At 35.4% G+C, this 15716-nt stretch overlaps 1 protein-coding gene across 4 annotated transcripts in view; it reads left to right on the forward strand.

Moving 5' to 3' along the window:
• The window catches only part of ANKS1B (ankyrin repeat and sterile alpha motif domain containing 1B), an 862484-nt gene that overhangs the window by 425232 nt on the left and 421536 nt on the right, over positions 1-15716 (forward strand). For all 4 annotated transcript variants that reach the window (XM_072973193.1, XM_072973192.1, XM_072973191.1 and 1 more), the window contains exons 13-14: positions 5602-6188; positions 7900-7972. In XM_072973193.1, the coding sequence (XP_072829294.1) occupies positions 5602-6188; positions 7900-7972 (660 nt within the window). The remainder of the gene's footprint in view (positions 1-5601; positions 6189-7899; positions 7973-15716) is intronic.

Here is a 15716-nt window from a genome sequence, read left to right on the forward strand (position 1 = left end):
TCCACTCAAGGTATGGATGCCATCTATTTTTTTCCATCTAAGGACTTGAGGAGTGAATTGCTCATGGAGTGAAAATGTAAGGGGAGAGAGAAAAACCAGCTATCTCATGTCTGAGCTCCTCTACGTACAGTGAGGTTGTTCTTTCAGAACTTTGATTATTTTCTTAAGATCTTTTAAATAACCTTGAATTTTAAGTTACAGCTTATAAATTATTTCATGACACCTTTACTTTTTTATTGAAGTGTGGTTGATTTACAATGTTGTGTTAATTTCTGGTGTACAGCATAGTGATTCATTTATATATATATACATATATATATATATATATAAATACACATATATATATACACATATACATATTTATATATTCCTTTTTATATTTTTTTCATTATAGGTCATTACAAGGTATTGAATATAGTTCCCTGTGCTATACAGTAGGACCTTGTTGTTTATCTATTTTATATATAATAGTATGTGCTTTTTGGTTTCTTTTCATTAGCTGTTAAACATTCATTTTCATCTCCTTTTCTTGCAATGTCTTTAAATGGAGTTCCATCTAAATCCTTTTTTTATTTTTGATCTTTAATGAGAAGAGATGTGCTGAACTATTCAGAAGAGGTACCTGTGTGAGAACAGGCATGAGCCATAGTAGCTTTCCCTGCTTCCCAGCTCAAGAATTTTCTCCTTTGTTGTTATCATGAAGTATTAAGAAATATGAATATTTCTCTTCTTGATTCAGAAGCTTCCTGCTGTTACTTTGCTCTTCTCCAGAGTTGCATGCAGCTTGCCTTACAAAGTAGTACTCTCATATTTGAACATTATATTTGGCTATTATTACATTCAAGGTCTCCCTTCTTTGCACCTCTGCCTTCCATACCACTCCCACCTTCTCATGACATGAAATTCTTTTCTCCCTGAGATATCTGATGTTTTCACCCTGTTCAGTTTGGACTCTGCTCTTGAGAATTTTTCTTCAGAGTCTCTAGTTTACTAAAAGCATGTATTTACTGGATACTTCTGAGATTCTCAAGGGTTTAAGCTACTTCAAGTTGTCTTTTCACAGGATTCTTTCAAGTTCTGCTGGTTGTTCCTGAGACATTTTTGATTGTCTAGAGAGGAATGCAATGCCCCAGTAGAAAAAGTTGTGATCTATAATAAAAGAAAAAATCATTTGTTTTCCATAATTTATTTTCATCTTAACATGAAATTTGGGGTTTTATTGTTGTTCAGATATATGGGTGATAAAAATCAGAGACAGAGATGAGTAAAAAAAAAAATTGAGCTGCTTACTATTGGATTCTTACTTTGACATTTCTTTGAAATGCTAATGATGCTTTGAATAACTATCAGATTGGAATTCACACATATTCAGTTCTGTACCTTGGCATGAAATATCCACTTGTCAAATGAGAAGTGTGAAATTAAATGGGACAAGTTATGAAAAGCAGTTTAATCTATAGGCTTTGCCTCAGTTTCATCCAAAGAAATAGTAAGAAAATATAAAGATTTTTTCCAAAATATACTTTAAAAAATATACAGGTATGTCAAAATAACAATCTTTATTGCGTGTCTAATTACTACTACATTTCTTTGTAAAAATGAAGCCCTCTAGATTAAAAATTATTGTTGTAATAATAGAAACACACAATGTGTTCTATGCCACAGGCATTGTTCTAACTGCTTTACTTCTATTATTTCATTCATCTTCAGAATTCTTTTAGGTATATGCTATTACTATTGTCATTTCCAGATGTGAAAATATAGACATTGCCGAAATTTGTTTTGAAGACTGTATTAATTCTTCTTTAAAATTTGAGATACAGGCTAAATCAGTTCTCTATTTCCACATATTAAACCACCTCAAAACTGAATGGCTTTAGACAACAACCATTTATTTAATTCATGATTTTAGTTTTCTTCTGGTCTGGGCCAGACTCAGATAATCTTGCCTGGGCTTGTTCATGCTCATGTGGTCATTTGGCAGATTGGCCTGGAGTTGGTTGGTCCTGGTCGGCCTCATTCACATGTCTGGAAGTTGGCTGGCCTTTGGCTAAAGTGATGGGGTGGCCGATGTATTACCCATGCCATCTTTTTTTGATACCATGACATCTTGGGACTTTGCTGACCCTGGAGGCATTGCCCCTCCCTGGGCTAGTTAGTTCTTAGAGATAATAAACAACTCACCTGTAGACATACCTTTCATATGCAAACCAGCCAATCCAGAACCATACTCCAACCACTTGGTTCTCACACTGAGCTTCTACCCACCTGCCTTAATCACACCAGGGCCAGGTATCAGATGACTAGGGCAGTCCCTATGGCTCAGAGCCTGCTGAAAAGATTTGAGCTAACCAATCCTAAACCATCTTACCCTGTTTTGCCCATTACTTCCCATAGAAACCACAATAAAGGTTCTTGCCCACCTTTCCCCCAACTCATTCTGCTTCCTAACACTGGTGCTTCCCCATGTGTTTCCCTCCTCCCCCCTTGGCAGAGCATGCTCCCTCCTCTTGAGATTTATGACTATCACAGTCTGTCTTTTCAGTGGCAAGTGTCTCCTGATCTGTTAGCTCATCATACTTGAAAAATAATAAAACCCACAATTTCAAACATCTGAGTGATGTGTCACTTCTTCAACCAGCAGACTAGCCTGAGCTTGTTGACATACAGGCAAGGTTCCAAGAGCAGCAAGACAACAAGCCCCAGTGCACGAGTGCTTTTAGAGTCTCTGTTTGTACCATGCTTGCCACCGGCCCATTGACCAAAGCAAGGCACATGGCCGTACCTAGGGTCATGTTGCGGGGATGGATACAGGCTGGGGTGTGACTCCAGGGAGCCATTGCAGATTGGGGTTACAACTGCAGTCAATCCATACAACAGGCATTTCAGGAGGTTTCATATCAACTTCTCATTGTCTTTGATTTGAATAATCCTTAGAGTCTGGGCACTGAAATAAGTAATATTTGCCTTTTCACAACTCTTGGCAAAAATGTTACCAACTATCATGATGCTAAGAGCTATTATTCAAAAGTCTTGACTTACAAGCTAATAACTAAATTCTCTTTTACTTAGATGAGGACCCAGACAAAATAAAGAGTTTGAAGTTGTGATTGTACTCATTTTGGTCAAACCACAGAAGAGATGGTAACCTAATAATGGGATTCATAGAAAAATTTAAATAAGATGCCCCTAAAAGTTTTGTTATCATGAACATGGTCAGAAGCCGCTTGGCTGAGATTTATAGAATCGTTTTCCCATAATAGACAGACTTTTTTCAATTTTCCATTCAAACTCAAACCCTTTAGCTTTCTTCAGCAACTTTCAAAATGGAATTCTAAATTTCCTTATTTTAGAACTCCTCCTTTTTACTTTATTTATCTATACTGTCATTCTGTACCAGCCTGCTTATGTTGTAAAGCATTACGGGGGACCCAAATAGCCCAGGAAGGAAAAAGAGAAAATAAATTGGAACAGAATGGCAGGTTTTATCTTCTCTTAGTATAACTTTACCTCCATGAAACAGAAAAAAATCTTTTAGTCCACTTTTCACAGATTCTAGAAAGAGTCATAAACAAAGGAAACATGTCCCTCCCTATAAAGAGCCTACTCGATTGTCCTTGAACCCTAGATTGTTCTTTTATCTTAATAGTAATATATTTTCCAGCCCAATGGATATGGGGAATCAGTTAGATCTTAGTTTGAATCTCAGCTTAACCACTTGCTAGCTGGGGAACCTTCAGCAACTTAAGTTGTGTATGTGTTAATTTTGACCTCTAAAAAAAAAAGGATATAATAAGTCATAAACTCTAGCCTTTAGGGAGAGTTGAAAGCTGCCTTGCCTTGTGCTCCACCTACTCTTCTACCCCAAGAAGGATCTCTGTTGTGAGGAGAGGGGGAAATGGAGTTAGCTCCGACAGCGTTGCTACACTAGAAAGGGGACAGAGCTTTTATGGGAAGATTAAGTGATTAGAATAGTACTGGGTGGTGCCAGTTGTTTCTCTTTTAGACTGTTGTCTCTTGGACCTCTTATTCCAGTCACTCTTGTTTCTTCCATCTCAGGATACCTTTGTGATAGGTCTAGGTAGGGGGACATCTGTTTGGAAAAGCCAAACAGAAACCAGGGTGAGTTCTGGGGCTATGCAAAGCCAGGCGCAAACCTTCTTCTGTCAGCACCAAGGGAGGGAACAGTATAGGGACCAGGGACGAAACTTCAATAAAGAGAGCTGATTTGTCAGTCGCATCAAATATCCATTAAGATTTATTGGGGTTGCCAATTTGTTTATGAAAGAGATTATGCCAAATCTCTTTCCAGCAGAAAATTATGATTACTATTAATCATTTCACAGGATCCTTATGAGGATCAAATGAGATGATATAAATGTAACTCTTAATTCAGTGCATAGTAAATAGCACATACCTATTGAATGTTACTTGTTAATTTATAAAAACTTTGGTGTTTGGGATTTATAATAATAACTAACTTCTTTAAAATGTGAATCAGCTAGTCAACCTTGAATTTGTTGTTTTAATCTACTACATTGACCACATTTGACTTTTTCCTAAGATTAGGTTATGGGCTTATAGGGGTAATTTAACTTTTCATCGTGGCACGTATTTAGCCGAGTATGAATTAAAATGACCAATCAAAAAAGTAAACCGACTTTCTTTGTTAATTTCTTTGGCCAGGTTTTTACACAGTATGTCTTTAAAAGACAAATTAGGTCACAATAATCATGGAGTATTTTAAGTCTCAGAGAAAATTTATGTTTTATGTTGGAAAAAAATAATAAAGCAATAAAAATTACCATTTTTCTTTGGTTTTTTACTGCATTACATTTTCAAAGATCTGAAGAAGTTGGGGGAAAAATTTTGCAACTTCAGAGAAAAAAGAAAAAAGTAGTTTTGTGTTCATAGCTCAGAATCAGTTTCTTTTAAAAGAGTCTCACTTTTTAGTAATATTAATAGGATTACATTGTTTGTCTATGTTAAGCGTGAACAAAACCTTTTTGTCTGAATCATATCTGTTTAGAATTAATCTTAATTTTATATTTAAAGTAGCACTATCAAGATTGTTGACCTTAAATTGCTTCTAATTATACTTCTTTTCAAGATTTTGTTTCTAAATTTATTTGCTGGGAGAAGGTAAAGGGATGCCATTATATATGATGTTGACTTACCTACTGATTTCATTTACTGTCAGAGTCTGAACATGGGTGTTCCATTTTAAGAAAACCTGATTTTGTCATCCAATATAAAACGTACTTAAAACGTACTCCCTGGGGACAAAGGAAGAAGGTGGATAGTTACTTAATTAATACCCAATTCATACCTTTAAAATGCACCCTAAGGTATATCAGGAAGATCGGTTCGCACATACACACAAACACAAACACAAACACACACACATACACACACACACAAAAATTCATCTTATACACGTCACTGTGGGGTCATGGGTATTTCGTAAAGTGAGGATATCACTGTGTAGCAATAAATCAAATGTCTGAACATTGCACAAGTTCAAAAGGGCACTGCTGTTGTCTGAGGGCTTTTAGAGTTCTTTATAAACAAGTACCCTGACCTTCTTTCTCCCTTTCGCAGATGATCTCGCTCAACAGGACAGTGATCCCCCAAAAGAATATGATCCGGGGCAATTCGCAGGCCTTCTCCATGGATCCTCTCCAGCCTGTGAGTCCCCTGAAAATCCATTCCATCTTTACGGGAAAAGAACTGAACGTGAAGAAGGACAAGATGAAGTCAGTTTGGCAAATAGTCCTTTGCCTTTGAAGCAGACTCCAGTAGAAAATAAGTCGGAACCTTTGGTAAAGAAAATTAAGCCCAAAGTGGTCAGTAGAACAATTTTTCACAAAAAAAACAACCAACTCGAGAACCACACCATTGTTGGCACAAGAACAAGTAGGAGTGGCTCCCGGAATGGGGACCAGTGGATTGTGAACACTGGGGGATTCGTGGAGAGAGCCTGTACCCTGGGGAGAATCAGATCATTGCCGAAAGCCCTGATCGACATGCATTTATCCAAAAATGTCTCTAAATCAGATTCTGATCTCATTGCCTACCCTTCAAGTGAGAAAACTTCAAGAGTTAACTGGAGTGAATCTTCAAATGCTGAACACAGTTCTAAAGGGAATTCTGAAAGAACTCCATCCTTCACTTCCGAGTGGGAAGAAGTAAGCTTTGTTCTTGTTGTTCTTTATAGAAGGCTTTAGAGTCAAGGGAGTTTGACGGGAAGGATTTTCAGCTTTTTAAATCTTTCAGAGGAAAAAAATTAACAAATGCATACAGCTCCCAGTGGAAGGGAAAAGTTCTAGAGGTAATACATGATAATTTCACAGCGAGTAGAAAAACCAACACAATTCCACACATGAGGGGAAATCTATTGTTTCCATTGAAATTGATATGGAGCAGAAGTAATAACTAGCTATGAGGTACAAGAGGAATGTTTGCATTATGTCCTACCAAGCATTGCAGCTGACAAATTGAGAAAAATATTTGTATTTTTGTTTTGCTCTGTATCATACTGCTACTTGCTAAACTCTTTGTTAGCCCATCTCCCTTTTTTAAAGTATCTTATATTTTCAGAAGAGCTTCTTATAGTTTTAAACTTAATGGTAAACAGAATGATCCTGGCCCTTCTCCAAGAACCATACCACAAAAACAAACAAACAAAAAAACCCCCGACAAATTACTTAATATTTCCCTCTAAAACTATTGGAGAAGCAATAAAGGAAAATGTGTTGGGGTTAAGTATCACCTATTTAAGATCTACCTAAAGACAGCCTTTAATTTCATAGAATTACTCAGAAAGTAAATGCCTTTGTGAGGTTACAAAATATCATTTTTTGTTTCTAAGGAGGACTACATCATAAAGTAATAAAGTTTCTGGCTTTTTCTTTAATTTCTTCAGAGAATGGACCGTACTCTTCCTTGGCATTTCAGTCTAACTTGTCACATTGTGTCTCTCAAAAGACTGTGCCAGTTGGAATAGGTTTTGAAGCACAATAGGTCACTACAGCATTCTGAGAACTAGAAGTGGAAATGGTACTAGTATTGACATTCTGAATTGAGCTGTTTGAGAAAATCACTTAATCTCTCTGCATCTGTTTCAGGGTGAACAAAATGGAACATTTAAGTAATGCTCATTGTCCCTTCTGAAGCCTGCTGTCTTACTAAGGTTGCTAGGATGACGAGGAGAGGGATTAAACTCTAAATGGCTAAAGCTCAGACAGTCATGTCTTCCTATAAATTCCATACTAGTAGATTGATAGTTTATTCGAGTCTATCCATTTCTTATATTTATTAACTCTGTGAATAATATCTGAAATTGTTTTTGGAACAAGGCAGGAATAATTAACATCTAACTTATCTCTTAGAATCAAGTTGTTTCCATGCCTAGATTCTGGTGATTACATGCCACAAATCAACTTGTAGCTGGTCAAACCATTTAGCAAGAACTTGATTGAAATGGCCATGCTTCACCCGTCAGATGGGATGCATGCTCTCAGATAGAAGAGGAAGGATTCCCAAGAGGATAGACATTATCACGTGAACTTATCCTCAGCTCCTTCCCCTTCTGAGTTTAAAGAATACTTGATTCCTAACTTACTGACCCATGTAGGTCCAAACAAGTTTCATTTTAGAAAATACAAAGAAAAAGCAAGCTGATTTTGAAAGTTTAATAGATGGAAACATAATTTGTATTTTTAAAAGCAATTCAAAAGCTGTCTGCTTCACTTTAAACCTTTCTCTATCGGTCTCTTAATTGTGGTATTGCAGGGGTAATAATAATAATATATGCTTCTGGTGTTTGAAAGTTATTTTACAATGGAGTGCTAAACTTGAATGTAATAATTCATTTACGTGTTTTTTTGTTTCTCACAGATTGACAAAATAATGAATTCCATAGATGTTGGAATTAACAGTGAACTTGAAGGAATTAATGGTGAGACCACAAGTAAGGAAACCTTTCCTCTACATTGTAATGAATAAATGTGCTCAAGAACTAGCTATAAAATGAATTGTAATCTACAGATAATTTCATATTTTACTTTAATAACAGTAGCTACAAATTATTTCCTTCCACTCATATAAACAATCGTGACCTCCAAACAACATCATCAGTGTAGTGATATAGCAGATTGAGAGGATTTTTTTCCTATGTGCTGTTTTACTATGCTAATTAACATGAATGAAGTTTCAACTTTATGTAGAGCTAAGTATGAAATGCTTCAAAGTGATATAGAATATGATGATAATACACTACTATTTCTCATTTGATGAAATATCCCATTCATCCTGGCCAAAGTGATTAGCAACTTCTCCTATATTGTAAGCTCCAATGGCAAGAACTATGTGTTGCTCATCTTCTTATATCCCAGAATAGCTAGCAGGGAGTCCCACAAGTAGTCAGCTCTGTGATCACTACTTAATATATTACCCTTACAAAGTATTGCTTTCTTCCCTACAATTAAAGCTCAGAGTGGAAGCCCATTTGAAACTTTCTTTGAAGACTTTTTGCTTAATACTGATGGGTGATATCAAATGCTGGATAGCTAAGCCTGAAAGTAATACTTATACTAAAGAAGCTACTCTTCTGGAAGGCATCAAAAGACCTGGCTCTGTTTCTATTCTGCCACTAAGTAGTAGTGTCATATAAATTAGGTCTGTAAATTTGGAGTTGAAACAGGTGCTTTCTAAGCTCTTGGGAGAACTCATGTTTAAGTTAGTAGTGGTAGTTGACGTTTCTGTCGAGATGATAAGATTAAGGTCTGGAAGAGAGAGAGAGAGATGTCTAAATGTGTCACTGGATAAAGAGTTATGGGACTTTGTGGCCCTTTGATAGTCACCAAGGCCTTTTAGACAGCATTCCAAGTGACTGTTAAGGTCCGGAAATTTGGAGAATGGCTCTCTCCTGGCGGACTGGGCCTGGGTAGATAAGAAGTGACATTAAAATCTGGGATTACAATCACTAAAGGGAATATTCAGGTCGAAATGAGACCCTTGTAGGAGCACCTCACTCATTACTCCTATGCTGGGACAGATGAGAACTTAAGTTATTCTAATATGGCTGGGCTCCATGATGTTAGTTAAGTGATCATTTTTTTTAAAGACTAAACTTTTTTCTGAAATGCATATTTGCTTTAAATTTTAAAAACTGTAAAATTACTTACAGACATTGTGTGCGTGTGTTTAGTGACACAAGCATGGTGTCACTCTGTGATAGCATGTGTAGCCAGCTCTCTCATACAGAGACGCTAATAAACACTGAGGACTTTTTCTAGTATCCAAAGAACTAGCCTAAGTATGTGTGTTGCTACATAGTTTTCACACATGCTTGCGGACTAATTTCAAGAAAGCTGTAGGAATACAGATTTTTGACTGATGTGAAGGTAAGGATTTGTTTTCTTATCAACAGTAAATTCCCTGATCCTGAGACTGCTCAAGCAGAGACTGAGTGCTTCTCTGTTGAAAGATTTAAGTGACTTTGAACATTAATGTTCTAAAATTCTTCAGATAGTACCATAGAATTGTGACAATATCATAAGGATGACTGTAATGAAAATAAGGATAAATGTTAAAAATGTCACTCAGGCAATGCTGTCTTTGAAGGGCATTTTAGCAGTAAACAAATCCACAGATTATTTTCCCTTAATTCTCCTCTTTTCACCTCTCAGACAGCCATCCTACCTGTTTTATTTAACTATTTTCTACGGTGATAATGAAAATGAAAATAGAGACTCAGTCCCCAAAGCATCATTACTATTAACAAAGACTGGTTCTGCATGCGCCTTAATTTTCACTTCTTAATTACACACTAATTATGCACTAAGTGATTGACCATAATATGTGGCATTCCAATTGGCCATTAGGCCATTTGTGAATTACAGCTTTACTGGGCTGCAGGCTTTTCCCTCTGGAGGCTAGAAAGAAGTAGAGAGGTGATAAACAACCCCAAGAAGATGACATTCCACAAATAATATATCGGGTACTGAGTGTGGTCGGGAAATTACATGGTGAAATAAAAAGTCAGACAGACATGAATTCAAATATCAGCTCTGCTATTTACTAGCTGCATGATCTTAGGCAACTCACTTAGTTTCCCCATCAACAGAAATGGAGATATTAATATAGGATCATTGTAGAGACACGTGCAATGGCATGTGTGTAGAGTCTGACACACGTAGACATTTTAGCTCTCCTTTGCCTTACCATGAGGGAGATGTTGTTTTAGACATTGTAGATGTATCAAAATAAACACACATCAGCCCTTCTTTTCAGAACTTAATGTCAGCTAGACTCACATTCTTCATGTTAAATTCGCTGTTTTCCATGTGATTGTGGTATATCAATTAGAATGCAGGTCATAACAAGCCTGACAGTTAGTTGGTACCAGAGAAGAGTAATTACTAAAAGGGAGCATTACACTTCAGGGTATCCTGGCAAAGAAAAGAGAAAACTCTAGAAGGTTATCAATTTAAATGGGCTAAATTATTTTTATGAAATCTGAATATCCTCTTTTTGCCTGACACTGGGGAAGAGATGTGTAATGAAATCAACAGGGGAGGGGGCAAATTTAGAGTGAATGAGAGGCAATACTTTACCTAGCGTGTGTTGTCGGTGTCTAGAATTTTGCTTTGGAAGGCCACTGAGCCAAGCTCTATGCCTGGCTTCATCGGAGCTGAAGAGTTTTATGAGTAATTTATGATGTTTGTTGCTAAAAACCTCAGAAGGTGATTGGGAGAATAAAATCATAGGCAGTGGAGTTACATGATGGATCAAGAATCAGCATTAAATTTTCCATGCTCTTACCCATTTGGTTTCAAAGTTTTTGTTTGCTTCCCCATACTCACTTGCATTTGCAATTTCAGATATTTTGTAAACAAAATATTTATTGGACTGGGAGGGGATCTGGAACTCTCCCATCTTCATTCCTAAAAATATGAACCAGATCAAAGTTTAAGCAGTCTCTATCAATCATATAACTAGTTCTGCTCATAGAAATCAGTTTCCTCTCTCTTTTTAAAAATTTACTCAGTAATTATGTAGTAATTTGAAACTTATCCAGCAGCTCCAACTGCTCCAGAACTAAGATAGAAATAAATAAAATTTGCTGAATTTATTTTAGGTCAGTCCCTTAGGTTTTCATTCAGACTATTATTAACAGATAATTTTCACAAACATGACTTCCAGTTTCCCACTTGAAATCAGATTTAAATGCCAAACAAATTGGCATTGGCAGTAGGAATCAATTATAACAAATACCTCATGTTATATAGAACTTCCTTTTCTTTGGTGATGCTGTATATGTGATGTGATAGGGCATTCTATGTCATCATGTGCACCCATGCATAGAATATTTTCAGAGAACAGGTTCTGAGGTTAGATAGACTTGGCTTCAAATCCCAGTGTTGCACTTCGGTGGCTTTGTAACCTCTTTGATCTCCATTTCCTCCACTATAAATTCAGATTTTTGACAACCATCTAATAAGACTGCTGCAAGGTTAAATTATACAGTTGTACTACTGTAGCCTAGAACATAGCAGGTGATCAGTAAGTACACTCTTGTCTTCTTATCCAAATATGCATGACTTACCTTTCTAATTAGACTGTATACCACACAGGAAGACACTTGGGAAATCTTGCTTTTCTTTTTGATCAGTGAAAATTATAGTTAAGATGTAATTATTCATATTCTAAGTTGCTAAGTTGTGGAGTCTTTCTTGAAGTTTTATTTCTTAACCATTGCCTTTATATCACAAGGAAGTACTTTCAAGTTAGGAAATTTACCATGTTCATTGGAACTACTTCAGTTGTCACACTTTCCAAGGATCAGGTTGATGATCTTCTTGATGAGACTGAGGATCACTTAAGTAAAGTGTAGGCAATAATTGACTCCACAGGACCTACTTAACGTTACACAACAGCAAATATGCAGAATAATCAAGTGCCCAGACCTTGTAATACAGGGGTGGCACATAATCTTATAAACACCCTCCTGGTTCTAAACTGGTTTTAATCATCTCCTACTATACTCAACAGACTTCAAGTATATAGACTGTGTTAGATTGACCTCAACTACATGAATATAAAAAATAGTATTTAGTTAGAAGAAATTTTTTAAGACTGGGATTTTTTTCTTTATACTTAAAGTGTATTCAGAGAGAAATAGTCTGGAGTCTTATCTTTTAAAAATTTACTTTTGCCAATATGTGAATTCCATCTAAATTTCAATTAGAAATGAAAGCCATTAAAATGAATTTGTAAAGAATTTTATCATAGAGTATACTGTCTATGTTGGATAGATATAGATAAGCATAATTTTTAAGTTATTTGCTGGAGAATACATAGCTCTGAAAGCAATAGCATTAATAACATTAATCCACAACTTTATTTTCTAAGTTTTGCTCCTCTTCTTCCAAGAGTCTGAGAGCCAGGTTACAGTGTAGAGTCCCTCATAGCCATAGAGACCTGCCATGGAGAGTATCTAGGAATTTAGGAAATCACCAAGGCAGAATAAGTATTCTCCCTGCTCCTGATCTAAGCTCCACCTTCTCCCTGGTCTACAGGAACAGAGAGAGCTTACATGGACCTTTCCCCAGAGAAAGTCTCTTTCTGAGTGTCTAAGGCAGACATCTCCACAGCCCCAGACACTGCTTCTTCCTGATATTTTGGTTGCTTCCCGGCCCCTGATATTTGCTCACATAGCTTATTAGATCTCCATCAGGAGATGCTTTGCCACCAATGCAGCTGATAACTGTCCTCCTGCTGAGGTTGCTGATGGGAATATCATTCCTCAAACTCTAGGAGAATACTTTTATACAAATGTACTTAGAATTTGCTACAGTTGCACTATTAGAGAAATGACAAGGAGGAAAGAAGCTAAGTTGTATCCCACTCTTACTGTGTGCCAGATGCTGTGCAGCTTACTTCTGTTAACATTTTTGCATTCAATTCTCCAAATAACTCAGGGAGGTGTTGTTATACCCATTTTATAGATGAAGAAAGGCTTAGAAAGAGTAAGTAACTTATTAAAGTCAGGTGCTTCAAACATGGGTTTGTTTCTTCCTGAAGTTCATACTCCTTTCAATAAAATTTGCTGCTATACTGAACAACAGAAGCCAGCCCTTTGCTTCTTTGTCTTTAGCTCAATTCATACTCATATGCTCTGTGGGAGCCAACTGAGGTGCTTAAGTGTAGAACCAACCACCTCCTCTCAGCAAAGCCTAACTATTTGTATGGAAGATTTTAGTTCAAATCCCAAAGCCCTCCTAAGGCACAGTCCACATGGTCATATATTTAAATGAATCACAGACCTGAATATCTCCTACCTCCCAAAGGAGAATGCATATGCTAATAATGACTTGGATTTTGCTTATTTTCAGAGGAAGAATTTTCCTTGCCTCCAGTAATATTCTTTTTTCCATGAACTGTTAAATTGCACATAAAAGCCTCTCTGTGAAATGCTTTGGAACAGGCATAATTTATTTTTGATTTTTATTTCTTTTTACAGCACTATTTTTAATAGAGCCAACTGGGGAAGGTGGGTAGTAGAATACGTTAGCACACAAGCACACTATTTTGTCTAAATCAAGAGAGGACTTATTTTATTATTATTTTACATAACACTTCACTGAGTAACTTAGGTTTTTTTTTCCGATAGATTAAATCTAAGAAATCCCTTAATAATAGAATAGCCATATGAAAATATGAATTACAGTAATCATTAGGCTATCATGAGTTAACTAATCTTTATCAAGAGATAGTGCTTAATCAACCAAACAACTGTGTCCTTAACACAGTAGACACTAAAATTTAACACCATTTATTCCAAATAGTCATTAAAGCTAAAGTAACCTACATACTATTGATTTTGATAATTAGCATATGGCAGAGGTTCTTGAAATGACATTTTGAAATGAAAAGTAATATTCATATGTGAAATTTGGTCTCTCTTAAGTGTGAAATAGTTGAGCGTTTTTCTGTGGCCTAATATTTGCCTATAGTTAGAACTGGTACATTGTTTTCAATTCAGCAAAATGTTTAACCTTCTATAAGAGGCCAAGAGAAGTAACTGCAGTCTTCTACTTGTACTAAAATAGTTTCCATAGCATCTTTTGTATTTGATTAATCAGTATCTGCTCCCATATTTCGCATGATGATAATAAACTCACTACTTCCAGAGACAGTATATTCTATCACTGGGAAGCTCAAATTGTTAAAAACTCATTTTTTTGAGTCCCTTTTCTCTTAAAAAAAATTTTCAACAAAACAAAGAATGGATAATAGCCCATTATTTCTAATATATATATTTATGTATCTTAAGGATGTGACTGATATTTTTGATAGACTGTTCCCCTTGCACATTCACCATAAAGCTGAAAAGCAATCACAAAGAATGTTCTTTGTAAACACTTTAATAATACCAATTGGATGACCTGTGTATAAATGTCAGTGCATTTTACGAAGTCCACCATTAACAACCTTATACAGATAAGAGAATTTAGAAATGAAATGTTTTATAAATTTAAGAACAATGGTACCCAGAAATATTACTTATAGGAATATATCCTAAGGAAGCAATAGGACAAGAGAAAAATATGTGTATGTAAAGATGTTCATTTCAGCATCATTTATGATCATTTAAGAAAGAGAATCAAACTAAATGACCATTAATAGAAAATTCATAAAATGAGTTACTATAATTCCTTATGATGAAATGTTGAATAACTAATTTAAAATGATATTGTATCTATATTTACTACCATGAAAATATAACCATAATACACTACTAACTGAAAAAATAGATAACCAAGTAAATTATAATCCCATTTTTTATTACACATGCATGAAAAAGATCTAAAAGGACATATACAAAAAAGTTAACTGATATCTCTGGGTAAGATTATGAGTGTTTTTTATTTTCTGCTCTCCTAAATTTTCCAAAATTTTTATAATGACTATACAGTATTTTTATTTTCTTTGTCTGCATCATTCAATAGAAAAAAGTATAAGCCAATTTAGTAAATAAGATGGTTTAAAAAATTACAATTTATGCACAGACACAAATATGCAAACACACACACATATATATAAACATTTATGTGTGAAACAAAATGTTATAGCTTTCAGTGGTGATAACTGTTTATCAAGTGAATACTATTGAATATATGATTAAGTCTTTTTATCAGTTTTGAGTTAAAGTAAGTGTGTTTCAGTGGTTTCAGAAAAGGGAGTCATTTGACTTTATTTTTATTTCTTTATGTTACTGTAAAAAATATTTTTAATGAACTACACAAATTTTTAAAATATCTGTAACCCAACCCCCGATCAAAATCATTTTTTCTTTCGTCCATGTCCTGGTCTGTGTACAAATTATAATGACCTTCTAGCCTTTGTCTGTGTGTACAATATTTGTATATCAATAATTTTATAGATAGAATTTTGCAGTCTTCATTGTCACATACCATTTCACAAAATTCTATATTCTTACTTTTTTTCCTTATCCCCTTGCTTTATAAGCCTCCTGTGAATGTCCAATGTTAGCATGCTGTATATACTTCCACTCTTCTTCAATTTCATGCAATTACAGATAGATGTTTGCTATGTTTTGAAAACATGAAATCATACTATATATATATCTATTTCTCTGCAACTTATTCTTCTCATTTAATAATAAATTATAGCTTTACTTTCTTTTT

Source organism: Vicugna pacos, chromosome 12 (genome assembly GCF_048564905.1).
Source record: "Vicugna pacos chromosome 12, VicPac4, whole genome shotgun sequence".
Classification (NCBI taxonomy): domain Eukaryota; kingdom Metazoa; phylum Chordata; class Mammalia; order Artiodactyla; family Camelidae; genus Vicugna; species Vicugna pacos.